Genomic DNA, 21,103 nt, shown 5'->3' on the forward strand with positions numbered 1-21,103 from the left:
CAAACGTTAGCGGATGTGTCAACTCGCAGTCATTATACCGGTACAGCATGATCGCCATGAAGCTTTGATGCGTTTGTTTGCTCACTTTAAAAGTTTGCTTTAACCATCACTGGAGATGAGGACAAAGAACGAAATACAATCTGAATACACGATCGTGGCGCTTTGGTTATACGACGATGAAAAAAAACCTTCCCCTTTCGATAGGGCGTTTGCAATTTTATTTGAAAAATATTTTACATTCTAACACGATTTAATATCAAAAGCAAGGGACCGTAGCAAAAACGTCGACGATCGTTGGTAGCACCTGTTAGGCCAGCATTCGGCTTCTGACGACCTTTGAAGCGCTCAAAGATAATCGGCCAACAGGTACTCCAGTACACAATATTAGCCACCACCGCATCTAATCTAACCTAGATATCGCACACGAGTAGGATTTTCAAGCACCGTTTATCAATCAAGTCCTCTACATTTTGCACACCTGTTGTCGCACATAAAGATATGGGGACACCGGTACACCTTATCGGGGAGTTGGCGTTTCCTTTATTTCTTTTTTTTCGGCCACCTAGTTGGGTGCGATCGCACTCGCGCAATTGCCACGATAACGACCGGCTTGTGTAATCGTACCCAAAAATCAACTACCCGTCAGCAACTCCTGAACACCCGCACCACAGGTGCAGAAACCCCATATCGAAAATCAATCAGATGATAAGAGTAACAACAGCCATGCACTTAGATAATAGCTTAGATAACGGCCACCAGCCAACCCCAAATGGATGTCAATCAGCAGATAAGCATTTCCAGTACATCAAATGAAGCCAGGCATTTCATGAGGTAGCGTCTGTGACGCCGCCATCATAACCGCACCGTAGCGAGCCTCCAAACCTTTGATACGCCGAGTGCATCGTGCACTTAGCGTGCCACGCAAAACCGAACGAAAGAAACAAGTGCGCCACCAGGTGCGTCACACATCAGGGAACACCCCCTTGCCGGGTTTTGTGCAGGGAGATCGGGAATGATAAGGAGGTAAGCGGTTTTATTTTATCAATCCTCGCCACCACCGCAGCGCACATGGTTTGCTGGGTCGGTTTTCGATAAGAACGCGGAAGAGGCACCAGTTGTTGTGGGCCAGGTGTTTGCTTAGCAACGTAATAGTTCGTGCCAGTGCGTTTCACGAAAAATCAATTCAACAATACATCTGAATTGGGTAGTTTTTCCAACGCAGATAATCCGATAAAACCGTCAATCGACCGGTAAGACCGGATTTATTTTGTTTGCGCTAGACAAAACAGTGTTGTGGTAAAAATTGAGTGTTTAGCTAAGTTCTGCTACTATTAGCTTATATAGTGTGGGAATATACTACCCATGCAATTAAGTGAGTATTTGCATACAGATATTGTAACAATATTGAAGCGTATTGGATTAAATGTTGCACAAACTATTTGACTCTACAACCATTCTCGGCCTGGACCTACCATGCCTCCTAAAGTCTGGATAGCTATAACCTAAGTGACGCACAGTTAAATAACCAATCCTGCGTTTAAGATTTGAGAATTCGGACATGGTGTGAATTTTTGACTATAATATTTAACTTGCCTCAACATCTAAGCGGAAATGTTAATTTGGTACGCCTGAATACATTAACATTGAGTACATTCCATTGATAACCTAGTACAATACATTGAGTGTTAACGCCATAACCAAATCGTGCAAGACAATTTCCATAGAGCATCAGCCGATTTCGGGTGAAGCGGCACTGAACATGTTAAAGAGATTATTGAAGTGATGCTAAAGAATATATCACTTTTAAGAGTAGTTTGTGTGTTGGATGCAATGTCAAGGACATTTGATTAGATAAATCAGTAGTTCTAACGGCTTCATTTAACGTCAGAAATAGCTACGGTTAAATCTTGCTGGATATCCAAGTTCTAAGCTACGGGAGGCCATGTCCACGGTGACTTGAGATGCTATCCACAATCATCATTGTTTTGAAACAAACGTCCATACACTAAACTGGTGCACGCTGATTCAAAATAAATGAATGATTTAAATCTGACTAGAGAGTAAGTGTTTGCAAACCTTCAAGAAAAGCACTTGCAAGCTCTTTTGCAATTTAACTTATTTGCAGCGAATCAAATCATTCAAGAGATATTTAATTCATGATTCATGTAATAGACAAAACCGTGCGCTAGGCGTGACATCTGTATCTGTATCCTGGAAGTGAGTTATAATTGCCATCTCTTCACTAGACCATGGGATCACACCAGTTTGAAATATGTCAATCATATGTATCGACATGGTTAAAAGTAGTTTCATATTAAACTTACTACCAAATTGAATAATTCTTTATTTTTTAGCATTTTATAATTGCTAATAGTTAATGCTTATCTATACAACAGTTGGCACAGAACTTCTGCACACACCTAACAGATTTTAGGCTACGAATAATGATGTTATTAATAAGAAGAAACGAACGATAGCTCAACATTGGCTTGATGGGTTTTAATCAATTTTGATGGTTTCCTTTCTGGCCATTTTCGGTAATGAAATTGAACAATCCGTGAACCATTTAACCGGCCGTCTTCCCGCACCGGTTACTAATCTCTAGGCTATATGGTGCTCGGAATGCCACAGGATATTGCCCGAAACTAATCCCCATTCCACGCCAGTCGCAGTGATTGATTTGATAATCAATAGGAAAAACAAAGAAAAGAATGCAGCGCCGAACAGATAAACGGTGCCGGGCTATGGTTCGCATTTCACCAACACTGCAGCAGTACAAATTCATCGACGCGCCAACTCAATGTCCGGGTGATTTATCGAGCTCGATTTTGCTCGATCGGGGTTTTGTCTCGCTTTATTGACCCATTCAGCCACTACACGTCGTGTTCGGATGGGCGAGTCATCCCAAAGCAAAGTTTGATGGATGGAACGGTGTGTAGCTAACGTACAATTATTATGGCGTTAGCCCTCTGCCCCACGCTACTCCGACGCTACCGCAATCGGGGTCATTTATTGAGCATTGTTCTGAAGTACACTTTACGCCTACGGCACCTGCTACTTCCTTCCGGGTAGGATGGCACGAATGTTCCCTCACTCGCTAATCCGCATGACTTTTAGCGAGCGAGTCGCACTTTTGCTTTCGCATGCATGGTATCTTTCCCTTCGCGATCATTCCTACAGTACGTTTGCACTTGACGCCCCAACAATGGCGCGCATGTGAATAGAAGCGGCACCGAACACTTTCCGATGGATTCGCGTCGCGCTGCGAGGTTAACGTCTACTTTACGTAATTCCCACTGCCAATGGCGTTCCTTCGATTATCGTCCCGAAATGGCTTCCCGGTTTAATGCAGCGCACACCACCGGCCGTTGGATGGTCGACTTGACTTTTGCACGCGGTCCATTCTCAACGTAATCGCGAAGGCGAACAGCACGTTGTTGAAACTTCTTTCCACTCGTTACATGAGCGTTTTCTGGTTGCTTTTATTATGTATTTTGGACGCGCTTGTCTGTTCCGATGCTCGTGCTAGTTAATTTTTCCTTGCGTCTTCTGGTATCAGCCCCAATCATCCTTTTGTGCGTTGCCATCGCGGGTTGGTGCACCCTTGGGAGCATCAGATTGCTTTTGCTGCGTGTGGGTGTGAATGTTGCGTAATTAAAATGTGTCCTCGAGTGTGATATAAGATGTTTTTTTTGTGGTGGTTTTCCTTTTCAACCAAGCAATTGGCTTCTTCGGTCTTAAGAAGACAACATGGAAGCAGAAGGTCAAATTAAATTGGTAACGACACTGTGGTTTCTCCGACACTGCGGTATATTGTAGCAATCGCGAAAGTAATACAATAGGTGCGGAATAACACATGACATGCGTTGTTTCAATGATAATGTGTTCAAATTAATTTGCCATAAACATATTAAGCTTACTAATAGCTTGAAACTATTCGCTTGACATTAAATAAACCTAATACCTTAAATCAAAAATGATCCTAGCAGAACCGCATCGTTGATTTCATTGACAATCTAACAATCTATTTGCATATCTGTACACCACTTAGTCACGTTGGTTTGTTAGCCGCGTCGCTCATGCCATTCATTCCTTCCACAACAAACGATTAGTCAACATTTCCTATTGAATGCAACGAGACAACCGCTTCCCGCACAATGCATTTCTGCTGAGCTGCACGATTATTTCATTTTATATCACTTTTTTGCATCCCTCGTACCTCTTTAAAGAACCTATTACGAATCGATTCGTCGGGTGGATCGTGTTGCACTTCCCGATCCCGATGAAATTTGTACACCCATAAATCATGTGAAAATCGCACAGATGCTTTCCACAACGGCGGACACATTTCCGCTATAGACATGCGGAATACGTGTGCTGTCAGCTTGTTTGCATGCAATCGACCTCCATCCCGCGCTGCGTTATCGCTTGCTGGTCGTTGTGTCCTGTTTACTGTGCGTCAGCCACAAGCTTCCTCCAGCGGAGGGCAACGGTGTCTAACAACGCGACTGATTCCCTATTTATTTTTCTTCCCTACCACATTTCCGGAGCTTCGCCTGCGATGCTTCTTTCTACAAAATGCATGACTAATCACAGTGGAATGCAAATATCAAACCGGAGGAAGGTTTTCTTTTTTGCTTTACATTGCCATAAAATAGCTCCATAACGTTGGAGCGGCTGGGACGGTTGAAGGCTTTTTGCAGGATTATGATGCTTAAAACTAGGATGCGGCGAGTTAGAGTGAAAAAGCACGGAAAAGCGGAGTGAAAAATGGATTGGCACACGGAAATTTTCCCCGCCAATAGAAACGCCAACGGATAACAGAAAGGCAAGCGAAACAAAAAGAAAAATCTGCACCGCAACATATGTTTCGCAAACCATACAAATTAACCCCCACTCGACCGACTTCCATCCAGCCTGACATTGAGTGGTATTGCATCGACAAGTGCAGCTGCACTTTTTCCCCTTGGCAAAAAAAAAAATAAACCCCCACTGGCAGGAAAAATGGGCCGAAGGCCGGGCGGGCAAATTACTCGCTTCGCAAAACGTTAATGTTACAAAAGCGTAACACTTTGTCTGCCATGGTTCGGTTCGATGCTGCGGGTGTTTGGTGCCACCCGAAGCGGTAGAACCGTGCGGTCGGTATCTTTAAGGGTAAGGGTTAGCCACCACCAGCATGTGCGCCTTGCTGCTTTAATCGGACAAATTGTGGTCCTCGTGGCCCTTCGACGCGCACACACAAACTGCAGTAGTTATACAAACTGATCTTCGAGTGCAGTTGTACTCGGTGTACCGGGAACTGGTTTATCTTCCATGGGCTACATGTACCATGGTCACACGTTGTGGTGCAATCGAAAGGAAGGGAACTCTGTTTCCTTCTATCCATCTCAGCTACGTTCGCTGATACTCTCAAGGGCGCTCACTGTTAGTCTGAATGGAAAATGTGCAGCATGTGAAAAAAAACTCTCTACTCCCACCAAATAGGGATGATAGAGTAAGAGAGAGAGAGAGAGAGAGAGAGAGAGAGAGAGAGAGAGTGACCGGGAAATGATAGCTATTGAGTCCGTTCAATCTGTTACACGGTACAAAACAGAAACTTTTATTAAACAAGTTCGTCTTTTCAACATTCTACTCGATGCAGGGTTTTGCTATTCAATTTGAAATGTCAACAGTATTTTTAGGCAAAAAGCATGAATAGCGTCCCCTCGCATTCGATGACAGCTAATCAGCGGCAAAGTGATCGAGGTCGTTATACACTGTAAATTTGAATTTAAATTACTTTTTTATATAAAAACAACAATCTGACGAATCAAATTTGACAAAACCATCAAATATTACGTCAAAAAGACGTGGCATTCACATTCGAGGTGTTCAATGAGTATGAATACGCTTTCAAATTACGATTTAAAAAACTATACATCATTTTTCAAGTATTTAATATAGCTATTAAAAGAAAATTAGCTGCCTATAAAGAAGCTTAAAAAAAGGGTACTTCGTACTGCTTCACGAACTTGACACGTTGCTCGTGTCAGACACAAGAAGCAAACACGGCCTGCCTGTGCAGTAGTCTGGTACAGCACGAACAATTTCTCGTCGTCTAGATAACGCTAGGCCTGGTCTAGGAAAATCTTGACCCAACCTCTTTGTAATCATCCTTCCGAGAGTTGGTTGGAACACGTATCGCGAGATATACAAAATGTTTTTAACATTTGAACCCAAACCCGCCTCATATGGGTCAATCGTATAATTTCCCGTGAGCATTATAGGACATGAAATCTCAGAATTTCAATCCAAAGAGCTTGTTCTGATTGCCATTTCCATTAATCTTCTAATTAAAATAGGTGAACCATGCTTCATTGCCTTGGGAAAGAAAATCAAAGGATAGTCACTCATTTTGACTTTGATCACCGTTACTTGCATGAGCAAAACAAGCTGACCGGTATACCTTACACCAATGCTTGTTAAAACACAAAAATCCCAAACACGATTTCATCACATTCTAAATAGCATCACACGGTATACGCAAAGAGAAGGGAACGCCATGCAATAGGATGGAGGATTAAAAAAAATCAATTTAACGTACCATCCACCATCGAATGAAAATCTGTGCCCGGGGGTCCAGCAAGGAAAGGTGTACACCTTTTAAAAAATTAACAACACCAACAAACCCCGTTCGATCGTGTTTCCATTAGCTTTTTACCGGTTAGCCATTGTAAAACAACACAAACCGAAAGGGAAAGAAACCAACCAACCCACTGTCCCACTGATAGCGCGCGTCCGAAAGCTACCCAAACTCCCCACCCCCATTTCCGGGCACGGGGTAAAGTGACACTAACCAATGTCATTTCAGGGGGGGCTTTGAAGGAGTCATTGGGTGGTTGGGTTTTTTTTTGTTTGCTTGCTTTGTTTTTCATTTCTTTTCCAGCATTTTTCAACAGCCCCAAGCTCGTTTTCGCGTCGTTCCGCTGCCGCACTTTTTCTAGCTGGCTTGTTGTTTTTAGCATCTTTCCCATTTAAGGCTACCAACGATCGGGCTAGTGCGGGAGCAAAAAAAAAACAAACGAAAAGCATCAACGAATCTTTAATGCACCATAACCACCATCATGCCGAACCAGGCGGGTTTTGGCCAGCGGTATAAAAGGTGTCATCATGTTTCGCAACCCGTAAAAGGGAGGGAGCAAACTAGGCGGGAAAAGGAAACTGTGTGCAGTGTGCCCTTGCCACCGAATCGACTCTCGGTGCTATTAAATTTGTCACTGTCAGTGTCAGTCAAGCGCTCCGTGGTGGGCAACACTTCGAACAGGTGCCATCCGGTGGTTTGTAGTGGAACTGCCGGATGGGCCGGGCCCCAACTATGCCAATGCAGGCGTTGCTTTGTTGCCTGGTTGCGTTATTTAATGATATTTTTTTGCTTTAAATTTCTGTTGAAACTCTTATGTTAAAATGTGCACCACTGCCATGCCGTCAGCAGAGTAAGAAAGAGAAAGCCCAACTTTATTCATTAAGTTTAGTTCGTGGAACATCGAACTTCACTATACTGTTATGTTCGTATTTTGCCCGTACCGAAACGCATTAACATTATTTCAGTTCAAACTATTCTTCAAAAATCGAAACGACGGAAAATTCGTTTTGAAGTTCATTGTTCATGGACCCAGCAAGGGAAAACAGCTTCGTGCTTTGCCATCGTCGATTGGGCTCTGTTGGAGCTTTAGATCGTCCAAGCGAACAGAAATTGGAACTGCTGGCCAAACGATGGAACGATGAGCGACGTTAGCTTCTGCATCAATGAAAGCGAAAAAGTTAAGTGAGAACAGAAAATCTTGCACGGCCATGAAGGCAAACATTTCGTCTGGAAAACTCGCTCATAATAAAGAGACCCTCCGACCGTATGTGGCATGCAATGGATGCAATTTCTAGCATGTCCTTTGTGTTCTATGCCGCCAGCATATTTGACTGTTTTACATAAAGATATTGAAAGAGGTTTCTACAACCAACCGTTTTATGGTATTTGTTTTTAAGTATAGTTTTACTATTCCTCCCGACGATAAGCAATTTAATGTAACTCAGGGTTTTCATGGTCATTGTTTTCAACACTGTTGGAATTGAAGGTGTGTTGTGAACTATTTATAGGTCGCAACATGTGCGATAGTGCTGGGAATACAGCCCAATACAATAAATGCCTTACCGCACCGCTAGGGAACGCTTCGCATTCAAAGCAAATGTCATATTACGGTACGTGATACAAACAAATCGATATGCAAATACCGTTCCCTTCTTGCTTCTGCCATACCCATTTGTTTCCCTCCCGCCATACCCACGCTAGAGGCCAACATTTTGGATACATCCGTTAGGTTACAAAGTTCCACTTCAAAAATTCACCTCGTTCTTGTGCTCACATTTCCTTCCGTTGCTTTATGGGTGATCGTGTGCAGCATGGTGCCTGTTCTGTAGAATGGATAGCATTTCCGGCAAAGCGGTACCCGCTTGGGAGACCTGTGAACCGTCCCGAAAGCTTAGCTCACCAGTGAAAAGAAAAACATGCACCCAGCATGGCAACACACGCTCAACCCGTTTCCTTCCGCCCTTAGCGTGAGGGTCGTTCGCTGCTGGGGAATGTTCTCGTTAGCTGTTTCTTGCCATTTTTTTTTCTCCTCCCTTTTCTGTATGTCCAACATGTCGCGTTGCTGAACATGCACGTTGGGACAATCTGAGGGCAAAAGGACATTCGTAGAAAATGGACAATGTAAAGCGACGCTAAAACATACAAAAACTACATAATAGACCCCAAACTCGCTAGTTGTGAGCTAATAGAAATGCGATCCCACCGTTATCGCCCAGTGGGAAAACTCTTCCACAAGATCACACGAGACAAAACTCTATCGTTTAGAAGAAGTGGAATAGTTAAGTCGTTTGTTGCCCACTGTTGCAAAGTTTAAAGCACCGGAAGACTGCACGGAAAAAGCTGCATTCCAAACTTGTCATTACCTTAACTATTCCTGCTACGGGGCGCTACGTTCTGACAGGATTGGTAGCATGAACAGTTAAAAGAAGTTAGCTTTTCCAAAGGCAACTTCATGGGATTTGAGCTCGATAGCGTTTATGTCCATTAATTTAAGCTTGAAAATTATAAAACAAAAGCTTTGAAACAAAAATCGTGCCTTTAAAGTTTTATGCTCTTAACGCTGGCAAACATGTGGCGGGCCAAAAATTGCACTGGTGAACAAAGTATCTTTGATAAGCTAAATATAATTGCCAGTGTTTCATGATATCAATGAACAGGGATAATGCAATCTAATTAACACATTTTTCAGATAGATAAACCAAGCAATGGACTTTATAACGCGGTGCTTAACTAGATTAAACCGAACCACATTTATGCGGCCATAAGGTGCATCACGCGTAAAATGTCTCTTTTATCGTTCATATATATCAACTGTAACGGCCACAGCCCATTTCATAATTGGAAATTGCAGTTGAAAGAACGGGGAAAAACACAAATCGCATCACCAGTATATATTTTGCCGCCCATCCGAAACCATTGATGAATTGCATAATTTCGTTATGATACGGGGAAAACTTTGAAGGTGAATCGACAGAACGCTTTTACCATGATTGGTTGCATAACAATGCATAATTCAACGTTAACCGTGTGGGTAAATGAACAACCAACCACCGAATAGATGTTCTATTTGATTGGCATTAAACTCGGTCGCTGCGGCACATAACGCACATAGTTTTTTAAAGCTCACTGTTCTTTAGCACTCTTCCATCTCACGCTGTTCGTCCTATCGTTTCACAGCGCCCACTGAAGCACCCTGGAAGGATTGTAGCGAAGGCGATGGATCCGGGAATGATGGCGGGAAAGACAACCGGTGAAAGTGCTATGCTTGGGAGTATAGGTCATACCCACGGACATCCACACAATCCACTGCGCCCGCATCCACATCCATCCCCGACGCCTGCCACGTTACAGCAGCAATCCAATCCACACCAACATCTGCTCCACCACCACCATCATCATCAGCAGCAGCAGCAGCAGCAGCACCATGCACATCATCCGACGGAAACCCCGACCGAGGTTTCGGTCGTCGACATAAACGCATCGCTGGCCGCATCGGCCCCCCTCATATCACCGCACGTTGCGTCCGTACACCCGGTCGGTCCCGGTACCGGGAGTGCCGGGCACGTGCCCAGTTTCTGCAACATTCTAAACGCATCCAACAGCAGTGATCTACAGGCGGTCGCCTACAACTCGCTCACACAAAACGTTCGCTGCAAATCCCCACCGACACTGGTTGATAATCTAAAGAACGGGACAATCGGGTAAGTTGGGGAGCTTTACATTATGCTGGGTTCCTACAAGTTGTTGCATATTTATTAAGGTATATCTTGACTAACACACACCATCGCAGACTGTAGTCCCATGTTTTGGAACAATTGCAAGTAAATTCAAGTCAACAACTGTGTAAATCGTTCCATCTTAAACCATACAATGTTTATGGCCTTGTAGCTTTTCTTGTGATCTCCAAACTATAATAAAACAAGTACTCAAAAGCGTGTTTGGTTGAAAAAAAAATGATTGGAATAACAAAAACTATAGATCCCACACCGCCTTGCTTGGAATGTACACGGATGGAAATAGTTGCACCATAATTCACTACCGTGTCTGCAATGCGATGAATCGCAGGTCATATCTTTAGAATCTACAAATAAACAACCACGATTGTGAGTCGCTTGCTTCTTGGAGCAACTGAAGAACGGTGGGTTTCCTTTGAATATTTCGTTCTACCGCCTTCTCATAGCTTGAGAAACAGTGTACGTGTATACCACACGTTCCGTCGGGGTTGGAACGGAAAATCACGGCTACAATCCATCCCCACTCCTTTGCAACTTTAAGTACGGCGTGAATAACATAATCCTCCCCCCGGTGGAGGATTTCTGTTTTCTCCAAACTTTACTATTCAACAAGCGGCACATTTATTTGCCCGTTTCTTGGTGCCAGCAAACCAACAGCAGCAAGGCAACCAGCCAAGGCTACTGTAGAGATAGACCGGTTAAAAAGTCACCAAGTTCAGACGTCCTGTGATGCTGTTCGAACATAAAGCTTCCATTAGTTCCCTGGGAATACGCTGTGCAGAACCAGCGGGAGCACAGTCTCGTGGATGTGCTTTTTTGTCTACATTAAACATTTGCCACGGTTCGCCATGCATTGTAGACGAAGGACAGATGGAAGAAAGTTTCAACACAAACATAGATCAGGTAATACAAACCATTCCGAAGAGGCTCAAATAGTGCAAAACCCAGATCTCTCTCAAATCGAAGAAAAAGTCGATATATATACATTTTGAAAATAAATGGTCATGGCTGCCAATAAATCAACTTTTCCATAAATGTTCGCCTGTGACTGTCACAAGTTTTTCTTCGGAAAATGGACAATGGAGACGCCTGGTGGCCTACAACCAGGATGACGCCATATTGATTAAGGCGAGGAATAAGTATACCCTGCACGCTCGAAAACGCTTGCATATCGGTAGCATAATGCAATACCAGTCTTTTCACGCCAAGTGAACAGACAACAGCAACTAACTATCGCAATATGCAGGCAGGCTTTGTCCATCCAGTGGCAACACATTCAGGAAGTTGCCGAAGAAACTGAGACCTCCATAGCGTGGTAATGGAGCGTGGTTGTGTCGGTAGGAGACACGAAATACGGGATGTGTTTAATTCGATTGTACTTGTTCTGATCTACGGCCACGTTGGCGACGTGCCGCAACAGTCAGTGCGAGAAGTGCTACACAGCCGCGTAGGTCCGAGAGCGCTTCCCGGTCGCCAACGGTAGGCAAACCGGTCGCCATGTCCCGGAAATTGTGCCGCAACCAGAGATGATGGTGAAGTGCAGATGCTGCGCGAAGAGCATTGCAATTTAATTTAAAGTGCATTCGTGTTCCAACTATCGGTGTACATTTCTCACAAACTCAGAAAGGACGTGGAGTGGGACCGAGATGGATGTATAATCCACTGTGTTTGTGGTACCATTTCATGCCGCAGGAAAATTCTGCATATCAACGTATCATAACGTCGAGACAGAGGCATACTTTCTCATCACTACTACCGTGGCATAAGTAGTAGAAGAATGAGAATCGGGAATATTTTCTTTCCGTTACTATTTTCGCTAAAATGATGGAAATAATTTTATTAAAGTTATCTTAGCTTTTAGAGTGGTTTCACGCGAATTGCACGCGTACTTTCAATATTATGTTTATATTGACATGTATTCAATGGAACGTATCGAGATTCTAGACAAATATTAGACCTATTACTCAGCATAATTTTTTCCAAATGGTCGTTCACACGATGACAGTACATCAGCCCCATTTAGCTCCATTTGGGCCGCTGGGAAATCCATAATCAGTTCACTAAAATAGACCAAAAATAAAATGAAAACCTAATTAATTATTTTGAAAACCTCATCATTATTGCGTCTTGCAATAATCGCAATTTAATTTTTTTGACTTGTATATTAAGGATCTTACATTATTAGGCTTAAAAATACTAGATAGCAGTAGGATAGTATGTTAAAAGCGCTCTTCAGAATCAATTATCAATAACCCAAGTTCCAGTAACGCAATTGAGCCTCCATCAACCTGGCCATGGTTAAACGAACTCTTTATCAGAAAATCAATTTGCAAGTCAAAATAAAATGTAAATGATGTAAGCATATGATGTAAAATTAAATTGGAAAACACTTTTATATTCACAAACGTATAAATATTTCCTGTATATTCGATGTATCGCAAGCCAGTTTAGCAACATTATAATGATAAATTTAAAAGATGCTAATGATTTTAGATTGGGGTGGCTTGGTAGTGTATTTGGTAGCAGCGCCGGTCTTCACACGATCGGATCGGTCCAAGATCCCCAAAATCCCGTGACAATCCTTCGTATGTAGAGTCAAAGAAAGCCAGCAATGGCAGGCCACGGACCTATACCAATCATACACCTATGATGCAACTTTTTTGTTCGTACATTCAAACAAACTGTGAAGCATTGTGTCTCGTTGGCTGCACCAGCAGCGAACGAGCGCGTCTATTTCTGCTATCCTCTACCTTCACTCGTTTTGCTGGCAAATGATGAGTTCTTGCCATCACCCGGACACCGATAGGAAATTAAATCTAAATTGAGTTTAATTGACTCCAACACGCAGACGGTGTCACACCGTTGACGCGCGATGCACCGAGCAAAACAAAGGTGATGTGTCCATCAGAAGTCAATTACTTTGCACCGACCGCCATGAGAATGGTGAGCGCGATGGACCACTTCCTAAATGTTTGTTTCATTTCCCCGAACAGCTCCTACAAGCAAAATGGTACTAGGAAGACGTTTCCCTCTTCTGCAGTGAACAGTGCTGGCTGCATATGGTCGGAATCGTTCCAGGCACAAACGATCTCTAATCGGCCATCCATTGATCGAATGTTGAACAATGCCGAGGCACAAAGCATGGGCAATTCTTTCTTCTTCGCACACATTTGCTACCGAGCCTAATTGAATGAAATCGTGCACAAGTGAGAGATGTGCGTGATCGAGCTGCCATCTCACTAGATCGAACCTTGGCCGATCCTCAGTGTGTCAGAACTGTTCCAGCTGATCAGTGGTCTCTTCGGCAGTGCGGTGTTGTCTGCAACTTGAAAGTGCTTTTTCTGCTAGTGGTTTTACAATTGAAACTTCAACAGCAAGTGACATTGCTGATGGGATCTAAGATGGATACCGAAGTGATTGCCGGTTTAGTGGTGGAACATTCGCAAACATGTCAAGATGTTCCGGGTCAAGATTTACCGTCACTCGTTCATGTACGTTCAACTGCTCCCGGTGGAGGCCATGGCTTTCGGCTCGGTACGCTGCCACCATCGGGATGTAGCAGTTTGGAGGATCTGGATGACACCGTCGAGGGAACGACGATCTATCAACTAAGTTGCGACAACCATTACAACTTGAACTTCTACGCCAATCGTTGCGATTCCGGATCGGATGCGGGCAGCATGAAGAACTTCAAAAACCATTCAGCCGTCTGGGTGAAGAGGTAGTATCATTATTCCCCGACTCATTCCGTATTTCCGGCTTGTGTGCCATTGTTGGTGTTTTGATAAGAAGCTAGCACAACTGTACGTGTAACCCAGTTTTAGCTTATTTGACGTGTTGCTGGGTTCGTAAATAAAATTACCAAATTCAAGCACAGTTTACCGAGCCAAATGGTACGTAAATGCATTTAGCTTGTTGTGATCCTCGTGCAAACAGAGACAACTCATACAAACGTACCACGCCGTTGTGGTACTTAGCTCACGCTCCTCGTTGTTCGCAACAAAATGGACAGCGCGTTGGTAAAACTAAGCAGCTCGTTTAGTAAACACACAATAAAAAAACGGAAATATTTACAGTGACTTCATCTAAATTTGAATAATCAGTAGCAGATAATGCTTCTGTTGTATGCTGAAGGTGTTACTGATAATTATTTATTTATTTATTCTATAATGACGGCATTTGCCGTATTATCATGTTGCTGATAATTATCAATTATAAATTATTTTACTTATGAATCCAACCCCATTTTAAACGTATACCCCTACTGTTTGGAAGAATGTCATTGTTTATATTGTTCAATGAACACATAAACATCATCCATATTTTTACTTCTATGAATCAGGAAGGTTTACTAATAAGTCGTAAAACTCACTTTCCATCATTGATTAATCGATTTTGAGCTGATGGCTTATCGTAAACGAACTGCGACACGATCCGCCAAGAGCCAAACGTAAACAAATAGCTCTCTTCTCAACAAGACATTACTTCCACCCTGCAGCCTAGTACCTACCGCAAAGGAATTTATTTTCTTGTAAATAATTGTGAACCAATGGGAAAAAATAGACCAATGAGAAAAATTATAGCACCTGGCGTAAATATTCCTTCCCCTAAACAAAATGCCCACGAACAAAAAAAAAGGAAAACATTTCTGAATTAAAATAAGAAACAGCATACCATCGATCGTGGTCGTTGTATTGTGAACCATTTTGGTTTTTTTCGCGTTGTCCGCACCATCTCAATTTTTGTTCAACTGGTGCATACAGCAAACATTCCGCGGCTCAACGGTAAGGCTCGGGACCACGACGGTTCGGTGTGGTTTTATTTTTAAATTCAGCATTCCTCTTTGACCGGTTTGACGGTCGATCGGTTGAGGGTGCATGTGTACCGAACCACCCAACTCACCGGTCATTGATAATCGGGTGGTTAAATAAGAAGTCGACAAACGAAACAAAAACCAACAGCACCGTCATAACAAAACGGAAAACTGTTAAACGAAAACTGTCCGCCGACAAAAACGGCCAAGAATGGAATACATGGGAGCTAAAGATGAGTTCAAATTCATGTCACGGCCGCCGAGTGGTGGTCGTGTGAGGGTCGCGTTTAGTTTGTAGACAATTTTTTTGTTTCGTTTCCACAGTTCCCTAACCTTACCTTTGTTGAACATTTAGAACTTTTTTCCATCGATTGAGTAATATGAGCGACTATGCCGGTTCGCTTATCAACACGTTCATTCGTCGTCCAAACCTAGCCTACTTGCAATGACTTTGAACTCTCGCACGATTTCAGTGATTCCACCGCGAACAATCCCCAAGTGTGCGCTTGAAACGTCACGATTACAAATCATACCCGCTTAATCGGTGCGCTACCCCGTGGGTCAACGAAAGGAATCGATTTGTTTGGCACCACGGCGAAGGTTTTCGACTCTCCTTAGTGATGCGAAAATCGCGTTTCCAAGTCGATATCTCCAAAGGAAGTACATTCCATTCATCCCTATTGCGCCCAGGTGAGATGGGGCCGGCCGTCGACAATAACTCATCAACATTGACCGACCACCGATTAGCAATACTAACAATGCCCCAACGTCGTCGACGGTTATCAGCACACGTCAGAACGTGTGTGCGTCCTATGCGCGATCCACGATCTCTTGCAGTTCAGTGTGTCATTGGCCGTTTTAGGGTGTGGACTACCATCTGGCTGGCTGACAACGAAGGCAAGGAAGGTCCTGACAAAGTGTACAGTGCACAACCCAATGCCGTTCCCAACCGAACTATGGTGAGGTGAATTAATTCTAGTGAAACTGTGCAGAGTGGAACGCTTCTAGTGGTTGAAGGGAAAAAAGGACTAGCCCAATTTTGGAACGATGTGATGCCAAGGACGACTATGGCATGTGAAGTGTACCGATATAACCGATGTAAAAACAGTTAAGAAATGCAGATCCCTTTAGCGAGTCACCATTGTCCGTCTGTTACGATTTCATTACACCGCCATATTCTTCAAAGGCCATTAATAATGTCAATGTTAACACCTCCGTTAATTTTGGTGCTTCAACTACATAAACAGAATGCCTTTGATATTCTGTTTTTTGTTAGCAAACAACAACAAACCTACTGCTCCCATGCATTATTAATCGCACGGTGTGGAATATGTACATATAATAATTAGAAATGATGTCACTTCCGTAATGTGCGAATAGCCCATGATACATGATCCGGGTCTGGGCGGGTTTCGTCCATCGGGATGGAGAAATGTAATCACCTCCGGTCACGATTCTCCGTTAACTAACAGGGACAAAATTACATCGGCTTACCACTCCATGAAACTTCTCAGCTGTGGTGTTAGATGGTGATGTGGTGATGAAAATGGTGACTAATGTTAATTAAAATTTCCACTCAATTTTTCCACCCCATCGGGACCGGAACACACGTTTTATGAGCGTGCAGTGTGAGAAAATCGATTTATGCGTTTGTTTCGTCTCCTGTTCCAAATTATAATTAAGGAAATAGCGCGCGGTAAAGCTAATAGCACCGCGCTTACTTTGGAGCATAATTTATGCTCTGTTTTCGACAAACTGCCAACCGAAAGCAACAACCGAGACAACCAACCTCACGGGTTTCCTTGATCGATGGTCGCTAGTAACGCGCAAGAGGTCCGCTTTTTTTGTAAAAGCGAATTGACTGACTCTACCGGAACATGCCGTGTTTATGTAATGATTCCCAAAGCAAAACAACTAAAAAAAACATCGACGGGACCTGGTTGTAATTTATTCCAACTAAACGCGCTTACGCGACACAAACGATCACATTATGGATTGGTACCGGTTTTCTTTACCATAAAAAAGCGACTTCAACGCTATCAACGATCCCATACCACAGAACCCCCCCAGTGAAGAATTCGAATAAAAATCATTAACAATGAAAATATCTGCCGTGCTCGAAGGCGCGACGATAAAAGCAAAGTTTGCGCAATTTCAGCCGACCCTAAAATGAATTCTAATGGGCCATTTTTCAACACCGAATGGAGATCGTTTTTTTTTGGTATTCATTATTATTGTTATGGTTCCAATTCGTCACTGCTCTGCCCTGTGCCGCTCAAACGTGCAACGAACGAGAGATGGGTAATCGAGATTAAAACCCTTCCGCGAGTGGTTTTACCACACGGGATGACGAATTAATTGACGCCTGACGCCTGTGGTGTTCGGGTTTTCTTGCTTTATTACACGCTAATTGTTGAAACTCATTAAACTCTCATCGAGCGTATTGTTTTCGTGAGGCAACGGGCGGGACTCGTAACAATTTGTGCGCTTCATATAGTATCTTCTACTTCGGAACGACAAACACAGACAAACTATTAATTAAGGTCCTATATCATTTATGAACAAACATGTTACGATGGCGAAATAACATTGTGTTCATCCATTTCTGTCCACAGGAATTCTCAAAGTGCTCTCTGCAACGGAGCCATCATGACAAACGGACAGACGAAAGACTCTAACCTAGCGCACGGCCTAGTGCGGAAGGTTCTCAACAACAGCGATGGAAATGGGCAGAAAAAGCCAATGGTAAGGAATCGATTGCAACGGTACGGTAGTCACAAGATTTCATGCAAGACCTTTCCCACACTGCAGGTATCACTCACGCATCTACCAAAGAGACCTCCGATCGACATCCAGTTCATGGACATGTCGTACTCGGTGTCCGAAGGTCACAAACGAGGCTACAAGACCATACTCAAGGGTATAAACGGTAAGTTCCGATCCGGGGAGCTAACCGCCATCATGGGACCGTCCGGTGCTGGTAAAAGCACGCTCATGAATATTCTCGCCGGCTACAAGTAAGTCACCAGGGAACGGCAAACAACCCACACCAAGGGGTTCGCTTACTAATCGCTTACCCGAAACCGTTGCAGAACATCACACCTCAGCGGTTCGGTGCTAATCAACGGGAAGGATCGGAATCTGCGCAAGTTTCGCAAACTTTCCTGCTACATCATGCAAGACGACCGGCTGCTACCCTACCTGACCGTGCGGGAAGCAATGATGGTGTCGGCCAACCTGAAGCTCGGCAAGGACATCTCCGTGTCGGCGAAACGTGCCGTCGTGGAGGAAATTATCGAAACGCTCGGTCTGCTGGACGCCGCCAGCACGCTCACGCTCAATCTCTCCGGTGGCCAGCGGAAGCGGCTATCGATTGCACTCGAGCTGGTTAACAACCCACCGGTAATGTTCTTCGACGAACCGACGAGCGGTCTGGACAGCTCAACCTGTTCGCAGCTGATTGCGCTGCTGAAATCGTTAGCACGCGGCGGTCGTACGATCGTCTGCACCATCCATCAACCTTCGGCTAGAATTTTCGAACTGTTCGACAATCTGTACGTGCTGGCCGAGGGGCAGTGTATCTATCAGGGGCGGGTAAACGGTCTGGTACCGTTTCTTGCCTCGCTCGGACTCGAATGCCCAAGCTATCACAATCCAGCGAATTATGGTAAGTGAAGATGTCAGCTTGCCTTCTGGAGTTCCTTCTATTGGGGAGCTCTGAAGAACTTTTGTCGTCTCAGATTTTATGAATAGCGCTATGCAACCCCAATTACTTGGGACTTCCTCCCAAAGCACTTGTTAACCTCACAGGACACTAAAGAATTCATCTTATGTGAGCAACCGTACAATCTGAAGTGAAATCAGAATTTATCAGAAGTCAATTCTGGAGATTCCCGTAGATGAACAACTCCCAATGCAGATAATGAAGCACTTTCCCCATCTCCAGCTACTTTTCTCAAACAAAACCTACCAGATTTTCGATGCGTTGCGTTCCTTAGTTCCCAATCCCAGTGCGTTTGTGATAGACTAATACATATTTTCTTTCATTTTGTTCATTCAAGTGATGGAAGTTGCATGCGGGGAGCATGGTGACTGGAATAGTAAACTGGTAACTGCAGTCAATAATGGTAAATGTAACAACTATAATCAACCGCTTTCGCAAAGCAAAAGCTCCTCCAACAAGAATGTATCGCTCGACGTAACGGCAACAGGTACTGCTGATCATGAGGATGAGCTTGCCCTTCTAAAAACGGTAGTCACTACCGGTGAGTACACCGCCATCAGTATGCCGCCCAACACAACACCAGAGTCGCAGTTAAATAATGAAAGCAAACAGATCACCGCGAGTGGCGCTGCCGCGGACCGAAAACCAACACTCGGGAATGGTGCGGAATCGGCAGCAGTCTCCATGACCCCCACTACCGCTACGCTGACGACGGTGGCGACAGCCAACACGGGTGCGACGGTCATCCCGTCGGCCGACGCTACCGGACCGTTGTTAGGTGCCGTTGGTCCGGTTGCTGGATCCACCCAAACCCAGACCGGTTGCAAGGCGACCTGTACCACTTCACTGCTCGATTCGACGGAAAGTGTTAGCATATCGGTGCCGAAGAAGCAGGCCGGATTTCCCACGTCCGGTTGGATGCAGTTTTGGATACTGCTCAAGCGCACCATGATCACGATCATGCGTGATCAAACGCTTACGCAGATGCGGCTGCTGTCGCACGTGATTGTCGGTGCGATCATTGGTATGATCTACTACGATATCGGTAATGATGCGTCGAAGATCATGAGCAATGCTGGATGTATTTTCTTCACCACGATGTTTACCATGTTCACCGCCATGATGCCGACGATACTCACCTGTAAGTAAATATGGACAACAACCAATGCCCACTAATAACTAACTGACCGCTACAATCTTTTCTCCTTCAGTTCCTACAGAAATGGCCGTGTTTGTGCGTGAACATCTCAATTACTGGTATTCGCTCAAGTCGTTCTACTTCGCCAAAACGATCGCAGATCTTCCATTTCAAGTAATGCAAACCGTAACTTATGATGTGCGCAGCATACTCATGCATTCTGTTGCCTGTTCCAGGTACTCTTCACGAGCGTGTACGTGATCGTAGTGTACTACCTCACGTCCCAGCCAATGGATCCGAAACGGGTGGGCATGTTCGTACTGATCTGCATCCTCACATCGCTCGTAGCCCAGAGCCTAGGTCTGCTAATCGGAGCCGGCATGAGCGTCGAAACCGGTGTGTTTCTGGGCCCGGTCTCCACCATTCCGATCATCCTGTTTTCGGGTTTCTTCGTCAACTTCGACGTCATCCCGAGCTACCTACAGTGGGTGACGTACGTCAGCTACGTACGGTACGGGTTCGAGGGCGCAATGGTGTCCGTGTACGGCATGGAGCGGGAGAAGCTTGCCTGTACCGAGATCTACTGCCACTTCCGCAGCCCGAAAAAGTTCCTCGAAGAGATGTCGATGGACAATGCGGAGTACTGGATCGATGCGACCGCCCTGTTTGGTTTCTTCATCGCGCTGCGCGTGATCGCGTACTTTGTGCTGCGCTGGAAACTGCATTCCATCCGTTAAAATGCTCCAACAACACTACGAAACCACTACGATACCAAAGTCCCAAATAGAGCATCCGTTGCGCACCGCATACACCTTGCAAATCGACGTGAGCCGTGTGCCCACTTTGTTCGCTAGCTCGCCCGCTCGCTAGATCACATGTTGCTTGCCCATTTTGCTGTCTTTGCCCCGCCGATCTAATACAACCGAAGTAGCCAAAAATCCAAGCGACACCACCACGAAAAAAAAATCACGAACATAACACACACACACATACACACAGCCTTTCGTGAAGGATAAACCAATCTGATCACACGTTTTTGTACTTGAATTTTGTAACGGGCTGTACACGTTCA

General features: G+C 44.4%; 1 protein-coding gene across 1 annotated transcript; it reads left to right on the plus strand.

Annotated features, from left to right (window-relative positions):
* Positions 1-9,838: 9,838 nt before the first annotated feature.
* Positions 9,839-20,768, plus strand: LOC128708320 (ATP-binding cassette sub-family G member 1-like). Its single transcript, XM_053803293.1, has 7 exons — positions 9,839-10,323; positions 17,785-17,914; positions 17,981-18,186; positions 18,262-18,836; positions 19,231-20,034; positions 20,105-20,205; positions 20,268-20,768. The coding sequence occupies exons 1-7, from the start codon at positions 9,839-9,841 to the stop codon at positions 20,766-20,768; spliced, it is 2,802 nt and encodes a 933-aa protein (XP_053659268.1).
* The last annotated feature ends 335 nt before the right edge of the window (positions 20,769-21,103 follow it).

Source organism: Anopheles marshallii, chromosome 2, assembly GCF_943734725.1.
Source record: "Anopheles marshallii chromosome 2, idAnoMarsDA_429_01, whole genome shotgun sequence".
In the NCBI taxonomy this organism is placed as follows: Eukaryota; Metazoa; Arthropoda; class Insecta; order Diptera; family Culicidae; genus Anopheles; species Anopheles marshallii.

Excerpts from the sequence above, each read along its gene's own strand:
- LOC128708320 (XM_053803293.1), top strand. The coding sequence starts at position 9,839 with ATGGATCCGGGAATGATGGCGGGAAAGACAACCGGTGAAAGTGCTATG. Across the intron at positions 18,187-18,261 it reads AATATTCTCGCCGGCTACAA|AACATCACACCTCAGCGGTT; the intron begins GTAAGTCACCAG and ends AAACCGTTGCAG. Across the intron at positions 20,206-20,267 it reads TCGCAGATCTTCCATTTCAA|GTACTCTTCACGAGCGTGTA; the intron begins GTAATGCAAACC and ends TGCCTGTTCCAG.